The following is a 16,126-nucleotide window of genomic DNA, read 5'->3' as shown; positions in this document are numbered from 1 at the left end:
TTTATTTTTGAGAGATAAAGAGACAGAGCACAAGCTGGGGAGGGGCACAAAGAGGGAGACACAGAATCTGAAGCAGGCTCCAGGCTCTGAGCTGTCAGCACAAAGCCCAACATGGGGCTCAAACTCATGAACCTTGAGATCATGACCTGGGCCAAAGTCGGACACTCAACCAACTGAGCCATCCAGGCACCCTGCCTTGTAATTTTTTCTTGACAGCTGGATATGATGTGCTAGATAAAATTAACTGCTGTAGACAGTTTTAGTAATGTGGTGGGAAGCATTCCATAGTTCTATGATTACATCTCACTCTTTCAGTGAGCCTCTGTCTGTACTGTGAGCTTCACAAATCTCAGCCCCCCTACCACAGCTGTCCCCTTCCCCCATGGGACAGGATGGCTAGAGTAGACTGAAACTGGCATTTCCCTTCTCTCCTGAGAAAGGCTACAGGTGGCTGGAGTTAGATATTTCCCTTCCCCAAGTCGGTTAAGCTCTAGTTAAACAGTTTCTCCAGAAGACAGACCTTGCTAAGTAAGAACAGAATGCTCTGGTGTATTTCAAGATGGTTCCTTTTCTCCTTCCCCTGCCAGAAGCATAGGTTTTTATCCCATATTCACTGTGTTGAGCTCCTGGTGGTAAAACTCACCAAAGTGTGGGACCTTACCCGTAACTGTGTCCTCCTGGAGTTTCTGACTCATATTTGTCCACAGTGAGCCTCCAGCAATTTGTCAATAGTTTTCCTACCTCAGTACTGGTTTCCACAGAGTTATAATTGAATTGTGATTCTCTATATTCACCTGTCTCTCCTACTTTGGGGACAGCAGTTTGCCCTGTGACTTCACTTAAGATCTAAGAAGAGATGCTGATTTTGCAGTTTGCTGAGCTTTTTACTTGTTAGGATGGAGTGGAGACTTGAAGCTCCTTCCAGTCTTAAAGCCAGACTAGAAACTGGAAGTCCCCTCAACTATTTTTTTGAAAGCTAGACAAACATTTATTTTAGGCAAAAACTATTGTTTCCTGTTGTTTACAGGCATATTTTACCAACTAAGTTAAAACCAGTCAAAGTATAATTGCCATAAATTTGGGACAAGTGATAAAAGGCCAAAAAAGAAGGCAATCACCTGATAGCCTTGTCTCATCTACGGAAGTAAAATCATTGTCCCTGCTAAAAAACAAATCCCAAGTAACAACTAATTTTCAGTAAATAAACAATAGAAGGGAAGCTGCTTCTGTACAATAGCTGAGCAAAATTTCCACAATGAAAAAAATCATTTGTAATCTTATAATATGGAGAGAGTAATTGCAACAAGAGACTAGTAACCTTTGCTTGTAAAAAATAACAATTTAATGCAAATAGAAAAGGAAACCACATTACAAAGAACAGAATGTGTCTCTATCAAATATTTGGATAGCTGTTTGTTTGTTTTTACTTCCTACAATAATTACAACCAAAAGTTAACCCTCATAGTCAATTACAACTTCTAAGTTTAAAAAAAAACAAAACACAAAATTCAGAAAAATTTCACAATAATAAAACTTAGGGAAAATATGGAGGAGGAAGGAGTTTTCTTACATCTGAAACCTTGAACAATTCTCTTAAAAAGTAATTGGAGGAGCTAGATATATGCTATACATGCTATAATGCTAAGGGAAATAAGTCAGAGAAAGAAAAACAGCATATGATTTCACTCATATGTGGAATTTAAGAAACAAAACAAACAAACAAATGGAAAAAGAACAAACTAAGAAACAGTCACTTAACTATAGAGAACAAACTGATGGTTACAGGAGGGTGAAAATAGGTGATGGGAATTAAAGAATACCTTTATCATGGTGAATACCAAGTAAAGTACAGAATTACTGAATCACTACACTGTACACTTGAAACTAACATAACACTGTATGTTAACTAAACAAGAACTAAAACACTTAGAAAAAAGAAAAAAATACTTACATTAAAAAAATAATAATAATAAAATAATTGGAGGAAAAAAGAAAACAAAAATGTTTATAGGTCTTATACAAGACTTAAGATACAAATGCAACATTTACTGACTACCTACTATGTATCAAACTCTATAAATGCTTCATATACATTATCATCATGTAACAGTCATCATATATAGCTCTATGAACAAATATATCAACATTTATTAAGATTACACAAATTTAGTATTAAAATTATAAAAAGGAATGCTGTCAAGGAGAAATAACCTGAGTATTCACCTATGGCCATTCACCACTAGGGACAATATTTAACTTTAAGTAGAACAGTTTGAAATGCAGAAACTTTCCTTTGTTTCTTTTCTTTAATGAAGCCCAATTATTTTGAAGTAATGAAATTCTGTTTCCATAAGAATAATTATACACAGTTGAAGACATAAAAATCATATAAACTATTAAGGGGTTTTAAAGCCCAGTCAAATCTGATTTTAAATTTTATCTATATAAGATGTGATTTCATACTCTTAAGTCTAGAAGGTGTAGAACCAAACCAAAATGAAGTCACTTATGTCAAGGACAAATTGGACACAGTCAACACCAATGCATAAAGGAAACTTAACCTAATCTTACAGAAACTTACAGCTCTTCTCTCAGAAATAAGTAAAGGACACCAGCCAATCATCAAACACCAAGTCTGTTCAGGCCTTCTATGAACTTCCTTGTTCCTAACCAAGCTACCCAAATCCAAATAAGAAACAAGACCACTAGGCAACCAAGTAACTTCTGTATTTATCCCATAAAAATCCCTTAGTCTGTGAGCAACTCCGAACTCACTGCTCCCACAGCCTTGAGTTTCCTGACTTGCAGGTAAAAAGCCTTATAATAAACTCATCTTTCTGCTTTGTTTTACCCCGTGTGCAGTGTTTTGGTTTTTGACAAAGATATGGTGTAGTGGTGAAGGCTCCTGATCAAGTTCATGCTCCACTGTTTGCCATTAAAAATAATCCACAGTTTTGTTCTGATTTAGCTATTCAAATATATATCCTACTATCATGAACCCTAGATTGGAGCAAGCTAATCTCAGTAAAAGGATCACTCTCCTGAGGTCAAAAACAAAAGAATTATTAAGAGAAGACATAGGGGCGCCTGGGTGGCTCAGTCGGTTGGGCGTCCGACTTCGGCCCAGGTCATGATCTCACACTCCGTGAGTTCGAGCCCCACGTCGGGCTCTGTGCTGACAGCTCAGAGCCTGGAGCCTGCTTCAGATTCTGTGTCTTCCTCTCTCTCTCTGCCCCTCCCCTGTTCATAATCTGTCTCTCTCTGTCTCAAAAATAAAATAAAAACATTAAAAAAAAAAAAGAGAGAAGACATAAACTCGAGAAAACCCTTCTCTGTTTATAAAGGGCATATTAATAGAGCAATAACTCATTTTGGCACAATAGGAAGCCATTAAAATCAGGGATTTCCCCCAAACAATGATTTTCAAGTCCTAGGAAGTGAGCCACAGGTCTCACAACAAAAAATTCCAATGTCACAGAATCAAAAAGTTGTACAGCTCCTTGGAGCTAAAAGTACTTATGGGGCATTCTTTTGGCTAATAATATCACAAACTTTAGACTGTATTTTATTTGCTCCTTATAAATTATCATAATGCCTAGCAGACTTTGCAGGTGTGTTTAAGTTAAGGACACTGAGATAGTATTATCCTAGATTATCCAGATAAACCCAATGTAATCATAAGGGTCCTTACAAAAGCCAGAGAAGATGTATTGATGCAAACACAAAAAGGCAGAAAGAGATCTGAAGATGACACACTGAAGATGGCAGAAGGGGCCATGAGGCAAACATCACAGGTGACTTCCAGAAGCTAGAAAAGATAAGGAAACAGATTCTCCCCTAGTGTCTCAAAAGGAACACATTTGATCTTAGCTCAAGAAGACTCATTTTGGATTCTAACCTCCAGAACTGTAAGATGATAATTTGTGTTGTTTAAGCCACTAGGTTTGTGATAATTTTTGATAGCAGCATTAGGAAATTAATATACTAGTGATGATCATTTCACTTCAAAAATCATACTTCTGCCAGTTTTTTGGCACGATGCACCATCACCACCCTACATTAAAAGCAGCTTTCAAGAGTAGAAATACATCAATTAAAAAGCATCTAGACTAAACCATATTTTTTTTTTAATTTTTTTTTTCAACATTTATTTATTTTTGGGACAGAGAGAGACAGAGCGTGAACAGGGGAGGGGCAGAGAGAGAGGGAGACACAGAATCGGAAACAGGCTCCAGGCTCTGAGCCATCAGCCCAGAGCCCGACGCGGGGCTCGAACTCACAGACCGCAAGATCGTGACCTGGCTGAAGTCGGACGCTTAACCGACTGCGCCACCCAGGCGCCCCTAAACCATAATTTTTAATGAATGTTCCTGTATTGGAAGATAAAATTATCCTAAATATAATTTCCCAGAGAAGTTTTAAATTCCCTTTATTTTCTTTTTAAGATTTGGGTTTAGCTGATCATTGGTCCTTGAAATGCACTCTTTACAAAAGATCAGTGATAGACATATGAAAGTCTATCATCAATCACTCCTAAAAGCAATCACCTGGATCTCTTGTGAAATGGAGGCAAAAAAAAAGAAAAATTATTGGGGGAAAGGGGAGGATGCACAGAGAATGGAGAATTACTGGAAGGCTTATAATTCTCTGCCCTTTAGACTCTCAAAGTCCTCATATTTACCACTCAAAATGGACACGAGCATGAAATTAGTACATATTTCCAACAGCACAGAGCCCAATGTGGGGCTCAATCCCACCACCCTGGAATCAAGACCGGAGCTGAAATCAAGAGTCAGACACTCAATCAACTGAGCTACCCACGTGCCTCTAAGCTCTTTTTATTGAAATTTTTTAAATCATTTCCATATGGTACTATGTATGACTAAATGTATGGTTATGTATGGCTATACAGTCCTAAAGTATGGCTGTAGTAGATGACTAGAACAGGTGATAGTTTCTTTGATCTTACTCTAATCCATGAAAGCATTAGGGAAAAAGTTTCAAACAAAAGGATTCCTCAATCTGTGAGGAATATTCCTGTGGGTTATATGATACAGCTTGAGATTATTAAAGATAATACCAGGTAATTGGCTCAGAAAGACCTAAATCATCAGTGAAAAGCTTTAAAAGTATACAGGTTTGATCAAGATCCAAAGTTCTGTAAGACCCAAAATTAAATTATTAATTAATTAAAAAAAAACAATTTTTTTGAAATCAACAATAGTAAATACTGACTTAGAAGTGATATGAAACATAGGTTTCAAAAAAGAACACAGATCACATCAGAGCTGAAATAAATCTTTGTAGTAAGGTTCAATGAGAACAGGGACAACTGGTCACCAAGTAAGTCAAGAGGCAAAAGCTGGACTCAAACCTAGCTTTACTAACTTAATCCAGGTCAGTGCTCTTTCAAGTCTATCAAGTTGTTTCTGTGGTTTAAAACGCCAAGATAGGGGCACCTGGGTGGCTCAGTCGGTTAAACGTCCAACTTCGGCTCAGGTCATGATCTCCCAGTTCCAAGTTGGAGACCGCATCAGGCTCTGTGCTGACAGCTCAGAGCCTGGAGCCTGTTTCTGATTCTGTGTCTCCATCTCTCTCTGCTCCTCCCCTGCTTGTGCTCTGATGAGTCAGAGAGAGACCAGTGGTTTCTATCCTGGCTCTGACACCAGGCTCTACACATAATCATCAGAGAAAATCTCAAGATCAGCAGAATTATGACAACAACGGACCAATCAAACCTGAAGGTTAGCATTTTGAGGGAACTTTCAGATTTGCAGGTCTCTTTAGGTGAATTACAATCAAAGATTTTGTTTGTATGAATTTATCCTATAAGCATCAACATCATTATAAACATCAGTTTCTCAAGTGAATTTTACTTTTTAATATGAATTACTTTAAAATAAGTTTACATAAGAACTCTTAAACATTACACACTTAATGAAAAATGTTCTCCATCCTCACTGCCTGTAGTAGACTCTTGGACTGGGTCTCACAACCTTCACTTCATGTTTCTACTTTTTGAAAAGGTTAGAAAGCTAGAAGACTCCCTTGAAGGCAAAGTGTTGGACATTAGTCTGCCAGTTATTTGCACGTGGAAGGCACAAGTTCAGCAAAGACCATCTTCCTATAGTAAGGGCAACTGAAAAAATGTCTAATAAGACATTGAAGGGTTGCAGTAACCACAGTCTTATTCCCCCATCTGCTGGCTCACCAGCTCCACGGGTGAGAAGCCATGGCAGTGGTGGTAACAGTAAAAGTGGTAATAGTGTGTAGCCTTGAAGCCAGAAGTCCAGTAGTGGTTCCCAATTTTTGCTCCTTCAGCCTCTCCAATGTAAACACCCTATTCCTTAAAATAGCTACAGCTGTTCTGTTTCCTGCCCTATACCCCAACATTAAGTGAGTTCAGGTCCTTACACTCTTGCTTGGACTACTGTGATAATTAAGTGACATGCCTGGAATCTCTCACCATTTCAGTTCTTCCTGACCCGCCACCATCAAATCTGACCATGCTTAAAGAAAGCTTATGCAAAAAAGTCCACATGGAAACCTCTTATGTTATTTTAAATACCTCTTATGCACCTTGTGTGTGCAGCTGTCTCCTTTAATTCCTTCTCCATCTGCTAAAATCCCACTCCATCTTCTGAACCTAGCTCAAACAAGACTCCTGTAAATATTTTCCAACAGGGTCACTCCGCCTATATGTGAACTATTTCCACATACCCTGCTGCCTGCCCTTGGCTCTGTACTCATTCACATTCATTCATTCAAAAGATACTTGTTGAGTTACACTAGACCTACCACATGTCACCCATTGTGTAGAGGGCAGGGGATACAAGCCTAAACAAGATAAACAAGGTCTCTTCTCTCTTATAGCTATAATCCAACAGGGATATAGATTACCCAATAAATACCCAAATAATGTTTAATTACAACTGTACTTAAGTGTAATAAAACATTCAGGATGTGTCTTACACGTATAAAGGAAAGTCTAATCTGATATAGAAAATCAGAGAGAAGCACTTCCCTTCAAGAAACATTTAAGCAGAAAGAGGATGATATGTAAAACTGATCAAGCAAAAAACTGTTAGAGAACTTCACAGGCAGAAAGAACAGCATGTGCAAGGGCCTTGAGGCAGCATTCTAGGAACCGTGAAGACAACCAAAAGTCACATGAGATGGGACAGCAGCCCAAAATAAGTAGAGAGGGAGGCACCTCTTATAACCACTATTATAACACTTAGTACACTGTTTTGGAATTACTCATTTGCAAAAATGCAGTCCTCTCTGAACAAACTCCTTAGGTCTCCTTAGGTCTCACAAATATTTTAGCTCCATAATCCAATACAGTGTTTAGCAGTGTCCCCTCAAGTCACCATCTGTGGAATGAAGAAATAAGTGCTTGATCTGGGCAAGGAACTTAACCTCTTAATACCAGACAGATGAAACAAAACAATCTCTAAGTGTTCAAAAAAGCTTGTTTCTTACTACCCCAAAACTTACTGGGCAAGAGGCAACATATTCATGCCAATTGATACACGTTCAGAATCAAAACTAGTACTAACCGTGGATGAAACTTTAAATACTAAAAACTAAACTTTAGATTGGCAAGAGGCTCTAAATCCTCACTGCTCCATAAATCGCCACCAACTAATAACCAATAGAACTGTATTAAAACTCCCAGAGAGTCACCAATGAGGCCAGGGAGAGGAAGTCCAGCCCCATCTGCCTGTTTTTTTTCTCTAGTTGCTCAACAGATCTAGTAAGTGTAGAATCAAGAGCAGGAAACTGGCACCTATGCCATCCTTCTCTCCCTCCTTACTTCTTAAATAATGTCAACTCAGGAAACACACACTGGTGACTCAATAAGAAAATGTCAAAATCCAATTGATATAACTCTGCCAACTATTACAAGTCAACAGAATGGGGTAATCTTTAGCCCTACACTTTAAATTTAGTCTTTGGTACTTGTTCTCAAAGAGCAGTGGAGGAAGTATTTTTTGAAAGAAAACTGAGTTAACTAGGAAATAGCTTCAAAATACATGAAAAGCTTGATGTAGTTTATTAGTGAGGAAAACATTAATATATATATATATACACATATACACACACACACACACATATATATACACATACAGTATGGAACTCTGTATAATAGCTAAGGTGTAGAATAAGACCCTTAGCATATCTTTTAAAAATACACTTAACCAGAATTTCACTATCTGCATTTACTATGTTGTCTGGCATGTATAATAATGAATCCAAAATCATTTAACAAGCCAAGAACTCTACTAAAGAGCTCTATAATGGGGTTCAACCATACCAAAGACTCAAAACTTGTACAAAATATATTTATCAGTGGTCCAATCAGGTCAAATTTTTCAAGTAATACAACTATGAGATCAAATCTAATTAAACTAATTAAACTTAACTGTGATGTTTTTTCCTGGAAGATCAAGATAAAACAGTGAAATAATTCAGAAGATCAATTTAAGAGGTGTCTGGGTGGCTCTGTCGGATAAGTCTCCAACTTCCACTCAGGTCATGATCTCACAGTTCATGAGTTCAAGTCCCGTGTCAGGCTCTGTGCTGACAGCCTGCAGCCCGCTTTCAGTTGTGTGTCTCCCTCTCTCTCTCTCTGCCCCTCCACTGCTCACGCTCTGTCTCGCTCTGTCTCTCTCTCTCCCTCAAAAATGAATAAACATTAAAAAAATTTTTATAAGTTGGGGCGCCTGGGTGGCTCAGTCGGTTAAGCGTCTGACTTTGGCTCAGGTCATGATCTCACGGTTCGTGAGTTCAAGCTCCCCTTCGGGCTCTGTGCTGACAGCTCAGAGCCTGGAGCCTGCTTCGGATTCTGTGTCTCCCTCTCTCTCTGACCCTCCCCCGCTCACACTCTGTCTGTCTCTCTCATAAATAAATAAACATTTAAAATAAAATAAAATAAATTTTTAGGAGATCAATTTAGTATCATTCAAGATTTAGTAACAACATGGAAAGAGTAATGGTCTTTCTAAATCATGACTGGAATTCATGCCCTTCACATTGCATCCTCAAACTCTTGATACTATTCTCTTCTCTCCAACCTTCTCCATTTCTCAAAAACAAACCCAGAAACAGAAGACCAAACAAAACCAAAATAAAAACATTCATGCAATATATATCTATGGACCTCAGTGGCAATACAAATAGCAAGCAAAACTAATGCTCCCTTTTCCTCAGATTAAAATAAAATTTTTGCCCTAATTTTAAAAGTACATGATTCTCGGGGCGCCTGGGTGGCGCAGTCGGTTAAGCGTCCGACTTCAGCCAGGTCACGATCTCGCGGTCCGGGAGTTCGAGCCCCGCGTCGGGCTCTGGGTTGATGGCTCAGAGCCTGGAGCCTGTTTCCGATTCTGTGTCTCCCTCTCTCTCTGCCCCTCCCCCGTTCATGCTCTGTCTCTCTCTGTCCCAAAAATAAAATAAACGTTGAAAAAAAATTAAAAAAAAAAAAAAGTACATGATTCTTCTCTCCTTACTTCAAAAGATGGAAATGGAAATGTTACCATGTGGCAAATAATGGCTTTTTAAAAACCTATAAATTATTTTGGGAAGCATTAGTATCTGATTTTATAAAGTACTTTTTGGGGGACAAAAATTTAAACAAACATTATTTTTCAATTATTTCTATACCTAATGAAGGTACTTACTAAAACTGTTACTATTTAATATTTAATGAATAGATTTTAAAATATACTAGGATCTCTTTTTAAGCATGTAACTTATTACCCACAATGCAGCTCATTTCTTTTTCTGGCCTTTTAAAGGCCCCATTTTTCAGCGTTTTACTAGTGCAGTGATGAGTAATTGAGCCTCAATACAAAAGAGTATTCCCCAAAAATCCACACACATAATCAATATGAGGTAAACAAGTTTTACTACAATAATCAGGCATTTTTAATTCATCACCTGAAAAGTTACACAGAATAAATATCAGCTTGGGTGAGTCAAGGTACTATATGAAAAGTGCTTCAACACATGGTCAGTTACAGTATTCCCACATGACCTTCCAGGGATCCAGTACCTGTTATGATAGTATGGTAGTGAAGTGACTTCCTGATGCCATGTGGCTTAGTCTAATCAAACATTATCAGCCCACTGAAACGTGCCTCATTTACACAATATTAAGAACAGTAAAGCTTCAGGAAAAGTCTAAGTCAAATAACAGAAATCTTAAATGACATTCTCAAAGTCTGACTTCTGCTTTGGAGAACTACCTATTTCTCACCAAATAAACCAATTTACAAATAAGCAAGATCTTTTCCTGAACACGTGACAGGTTTCTTTTTAAAAATCTGAAACCTTTTTCTCATGAGATTACTTAGAAGACATTAAATATAAATCAGATCGCCAAACCCAAACATATAGGCTAAAAATAGTGTATCTATTTCAAAAGCTGAGGCAGAAGCCCTCCAACGGAACAAACTAAAATTAGGGGTTTTTTTTCACCTCTGGATCTTTAAAAAATGCACCTTCAACGTCTATGGGTCACACAAACCAATGTCCACATGTTCTCCCAAAGCAACTGGTCAGACACAATATAATTATTAAAAGCTTCAGGAACATAATAAGCACACCGTCCACGGGACTCACGTAATGAAATTCCTCTTCATTCTGGCTAATATCTAGATTTAAAAAAACAGTTATCACTACTACTACTACTAAAGACCCCTCCCCAATGGTTTCACTCAGTAAAACTCCAAACCAGCAAAAAAGGACCACCATACTCTTTCTCGTGAAGAAGCAAAAGCCCGGTACAAAGCTGTCAGGTGGACAGGCAGGTAGGGCTCCACCTGAGATACCGAGCCTCGGAGCCCCGGGAGGCACGACGTGGTCACGGGGGAAGGGTCGAGGCGGAGACCAAGACTAAGGGTGGCCCCACCCACGGATGTACCTGCGAGCTGGGGTGGGTGGAGGGCAACCCTTTAACCCTAAGCCCTGGCCGGGCCGTCGCCCCGTTCCGCGCTCCCGGCCCGGCTCTGGCCCCGGCCCTCTGGGAGGGGGGGGGGGGGTGGCATCGCGACGCGGGCACGGCTCTGCCCCGGGGCCGGGGAGGAGAAGGGGCTGGGGCCAGTGCCGGCGCCCACGGGCCTGACCTCGCCACCGCCTCTGGCGGAGGTGAGGGGCGACTCCAGCCTGCGCCCGCCCTCCCTTCAGGGCCGGGGCCGGCCGGGCGCAGCCGCGGCGTCCGCTCGGGCCCCGGGCGCCGTGGCGACGGGAAGGTCACCGGCCGCAGGAGGCCCCGACTAGGGGCGGCGACGTCCGCGCTACCTTTGGCCTCGCAGTCGGCGCAGTACTTGTTGTCCTCCTCCCTCAGCAGCTTGGACAAGATGAGCTGGTGCTGCTCATTCAGCTTCTGAGCCTTCTCCCGGCAGGAGCGCGTCGCCATCTCGGAAGCGGGGCGAGGAGCCCGGAGCAGCTACGGCGGCGGCGGGCTCTGGCAGCTGGGCGGGGTGAACACACCTGGAGCCGCCGGACCGCGGGCGGACTCAGCCAAGGAAGCGGCGGCGGCAGCGGCAGCTGGAACAGAAGGAGGAGCGGCGGCGGCGGGTGGCAGCGCCGACGTGTCCCGCCTCCTCGCCGGGCCAGCCCCGCACGCACAGCCAGAGCCGGCGAGGCACAAGGAGGGGGAGGAGGAGGGGGGAGACGGAGCTGAAGCTTCCGGGTGGCGCCGCAGGAAGGAACCCAGGCGCCGGGCGAGCTGCGCATGCGCCGAACTTCCCGGGGAAACCGGCCGGGAGGGGATCTCTGCGCTGGGCCCTTCGCCAAAGGTGATTGCGGGAAGGTATTTAGTGCTGCCCGCTGTGGGCTTCCCCACCTTGAAGATCACACTGTACCAGAGTGCCCTCAGGTGAAACCCAGTGAAGGAAGACCTTTACAAAGAGGTGACTTTGACTTGCTTTCTTGCCTTTGCGCTTGCTGGCGAAACGTTGGAAATGCATAAATAAAAGTGATTGAGTGCATTCATTTATTCATTCCATGTTTATTCACCTGCAGTTTTGAAACAGGCACTATCCTAGAAATTGGAGACACTAGTGGAATAAAATAGTGAAAACAGTCCCAGAGAAATAGTTTGGTAGTGACATATGTTAAGGGCTGACATTGAGTGGTTACTCTGTGCCAAGAACTATGAACTCATTAACCCTTATCACAACCCTGTGATAACGTTATTCTCATTATACAGATGTGGAAAATGAGGTATGGAAGAGTTAAATAACTTGCCCGGGTTACAGAGCTACCCAGTGGAGGAGTTGAGATTCAAATCCAAAGCAGTCTGGATCCAGAGTCTAAAACACGTGAAAACAAGGCCTTTCATAAGGAAAGTAAAGGCCTTTCACAAGGAGGCAAACACTGGGCGATGTTACTTTAACAAGAAGCTGTATAAACAGTGTTCTTTAATGTGTGAAAAACTAGGGAAAGAAGACACTTAATTAGAACCCGGAGCTCCCCAATCAGGACTCATGGGATTTGAACCCTGTGTGAGGCTATTTGACTATTTTGGCATATCATGGCATATGACCAATTTCTAATATGAAGCTTTTGCAATCAGAATAAACGTAGCTCTTGCCTATGGAGGAACAGATGCTAAGAAAGGCAATGAGATGGGGCCTGTGTCCTATAGTTTTCCGCAGGGCCAATTCCTACCATAGGCCCTGCATAAAGGTGACTCTCATACTCACTTATCCCTGTTCTTGGCACAAGATCTCAAAAATTCTTGTGTAATTCAATTGAATGGTGATATCAGTGAAGATGCTGAGTAACTGAACAAATTAGAACTTAAACTGTGTGTCTCTGACAAATAATAACTAGTAGGATATCAGAGTCAGTTCCAATAAACAGAAAAAACATTATGTGGGAGGTAGAACTTTTAAGTCATATCTTAAAGTCTGGCTTGATTTAAATGGGGGCCAAGGAAGAAAATACTGAGCAAGAGAAGCATGCACAAAAGCACAGACTTCAAGGGTCTTGGAACACAGACTAAAGGTCAAGGGTACTACTTAAGATGAGTGAGAGAGAAGTCTGGGTGAGTGAGGTGCAACAGAATTAATTGTTTGGGGAACCAGACAAAGCAATATGGCCTTGATGCCGCTGACAACAGAAAACCTGCAGATTCTTCAAGTTAGGATGGTAGCATGAAAAAAAGGGATGTTTGGGGAAGGTTAGTCCAACAATAACAGTTAACAGACACCATTTTTCTCCTCCCTGGAAATTCTGCTTACCACTGCAAGGATTAAGGAAAAAACAAAAACAAAAAAAAAAAAACAGACACAGGTTTATCACCAAGAAATGATTCACATGATTAAAGGGGCACAGCAATGTCTAATGGAAATATAATGCACACCACATATATATACTTTTAAGTTTTCTAGTAGCCACATTTAAAAATAGAAAAAAAAGAAACAGGAAAATTTTACTTTAATGGTATATTTTATTTAATCCAATATATCCAAAATACTATCATTTCAACATATGAGTAATTGTCAAAATAAAATTAAAAATTATTACTGAGATACTTTACATTCTTGTTTTCCTACTGTTTTCAAAATCCAATGTGTATCCTACACTTACAGTTTGCTTCAACTTGAACTAACTACATTTCAAGTGCTCAATCACCACATGTAGCTAGTGGCTACATCACTGAACAGTGCTTGTCTAGATGGTCATCCTGGAGGCTATTAAAAATCTGAGTTGACTATTTATTAAATATGTAATAGAAAGAATGAAAAAGAAGACGCTGATACCAAAAACACCTTGGGAGAAAAACAATGTTGCATTAATTCATCAATATTTACTGAACAACTTCTGTAAAGTTCTCTGACAATCAGAAGCTTACAGTCTAATGTAAGACGCAAACACATAAATAGAAAAATTAAAAGCTGCACAGTAAAGTCTGCAGCAAATATAAAATGCTCTGGGAACAAAAGGAAGAGAACACCAATAGCCTGGAAGAACTGAGAAGGACTTCACAGAGTACATGATGCTTAAACTAGATGTTAACACATGTAGGAATTTTTTTTTTAATTTTTTTTCAACGTTTATTTATTTTTGGGACAGAGAGAGACAGAGCATGAATGGGGGAGGGGCAGAGAGAGAGGGAGACACAGAATCGGAAACAGGCTCCAGGCTCTGAGCCATCAGCCCAGAGCCTGACGCGGGGCTCGAACTCCTGGACCAGGAGATCATGACCAGGCTGAAGTCGGACGCTTAACCGACTGTGCCACCCAGGCGCCCCATGTAGGAATTTTTCAAGTGAATACAGATGAAGAGGAAGAAAAGAAATATCTTGAAATATATATATATATATATAATATATATTTTCTATATGTAATATACATCACATGTATTTACATATAAATATTACATACATTTACATATAAATATATTACATGTATTTAAATATACTTACATATATGTATGTGTATATGTACACATATATTACATAAATGTAATACATATATGCATTTAAACATAGACTTCTGAAAGCATGGTTTTGTGCTGGAAGCAGTGAGAATAGGATGTGCACAGAGAACATGAAGACAGGAAAGGAAACAAGGAGGAGAGGTAGAATGGAGTCAGGAGGTTAAGAAATTTACAGCCAGGCTATCTAGTTTGAACTTTACCCTGTGGGCATATGGAGCCAGAAGAAGCTTTTACACAGAGAAAAGACTTGGTTAGCTTTGTTTTCTATAACTATAATGGCAGGCTGGAGGATATGGGAGGGGAGAAATACCGTCAGGGATCAGGGAAACAAATTACAGACAGGGCTGTTGCAGTAAGTCCAAAGAAGACATGCCAAAGGCCTATTTTAAGCCAGTAGCATAGAGTTTAGAAGAGACAAAGTCAAATGATGTTTTAAAATTAGAAGCAGCAAGATTTGGCAGCTGACTGTATGTGGGGGTTGAGAGAAAGGAGGTGAGAATAACACCAAGGTTTCTAAGTTGGGAGACAGGTAAATGGTGATGCCATTAACTCAGACCAAGACAGAAGGGATAGTACACTTTTGTGGTTAGAGGGGGAAAGGTGTTTACTTAAGGACATGTCCATGCGATATCCACCTCCATATGTCTAATACGACATTGCATATCTACTTCTAAAGCTCTAGAGAGAAGTTAGTGCTAGTGAAAGTCAGTTGAGAATCATCTACATTTAAATGGTCGTAGAAGCCATAGGGTAAAAATGAGACTCCTCTAGAGACATGTAGACATGTAGACAAAAACAAAGAGTCCCGAGGACAAAACTCTGGGGATTTCCAGCTAAACGATGAGTGGACAGAGAAAGGTGAACCTTTGAAAAGAGAGGCAAAGTGTGGCCAGGAAGAGAACCAGAGGCCATGGTAGGAGAGGTTTCTGAGAAGTAAGCATGAGCACTAAAGCCAAATGTCCAGAAAAGTCAATTATTTCAGTTTTAGATAACACACAGTCATGGGTCTGTACAGTTCATTGTTTTCCTTTAGCCCAGGAGCAAGAGAAGAGAAATCAGCTGGTGATACTTCCCAGGGACTGCAACTATCTGGTGTTTCAGTAAAATGTTGAGGGAGGGATGAGGATGGTTAGAAAGGCCAGAGAGAAGAAAATACAGGTACAGGGATAGAAAGCATGGCTACAGTTAACTGTAGAGTGTAAGGTAAATGTCCAAACTGTGTGTGGGAGAGGTGAAGTCAGAACAGCTAAATGACTACAGGTTCCTTTGAGGCCAAAGATAATTTGGTGCCCTTAAGAAATGAATGCTAAGAGCTAAAAAAAAAAAAAAAAAAAAAAAGAGGGGGGCAGAGTACCTAGTGACCTAGAGTACCTAGCTCTTCGGGAAGAAGTAACTTCTATCAATGAACTCCAGATGGTAAGGTGTTTATGGATGTTTGATGGCTGAAGAGTGAGGTTGAATGTCTGTTTCTACAGATTCTTAGAGAAGTGAAGTCCCTTTTAACTCTAAAATTCTGTTTCCAGGGGTGCCTGGATGGCTCAGTCTTTTAAGCGTCTGACTCTTGGTTTTGGCTCAGGTCATGATCTCACAGTTCATGGGTTCAAGTGCCATGTCGGCTCTGTGCTGACAGTTCAGAGCCTGCTTGGAATTCTCTCTCTTCCCCCCTTCTCTG

At 40.6% G+C, this 16,126-nt stretch overlaps 1 protein-coding gene across 6 annotated transcripts in view; it reads right to left on the bottom strand.

The window, feature by feature from the left end:
- The window catches only part of SMAP1 (small ArfGAP 1), a 279,736-nt gene that overhangs the window by 192,310 nt on the left and 71,300 nt on the right, over positions 1-16,126 (bottom strand). Inside the window, exon 1 of one of the 6 annotated variants that reach the window (XM_019830821.3) lies at positions 11,305-11,683. The exons of 2 other annotated variants lie outside the window; for them this stretch is intronic. In XM_019830821.3, coding sequence (XP_019686380.2) covers positions 11,305-11,422 — 118 coding nt within the window. In that variant the 5' untranslated portion in view covers positions 11,423-11,683. Of the gene's footprint in view, positions 1-11,304; positions 11,684-16,126 lie in introns of those variants that run through there. 3 more of the 6 variants (XM_011282395.4, XM_019830818.3, XM_019830819.3) reach the window with 3 other exon arrangements.

This window comes from Felis catus, chromosome B2, assembly GCF_018350175.1.
Source record: "Felis catus isolate Fca126 chromosome B2, F.catus_Fca126_mat1.0, whole genome shotgun sequence".
In the NCBI taxonomy this organism is placed as follows: domain Eukaryota; kingdom Metazoa; phylum Chordata; class Mammalia; order Carnivora; family Felidae; genus Felis; species Felis catus.
Note: the sequence above shows the minus strand (reverse complement) of the source record. Positions and strands in the feature narration are given on the sequence as shown.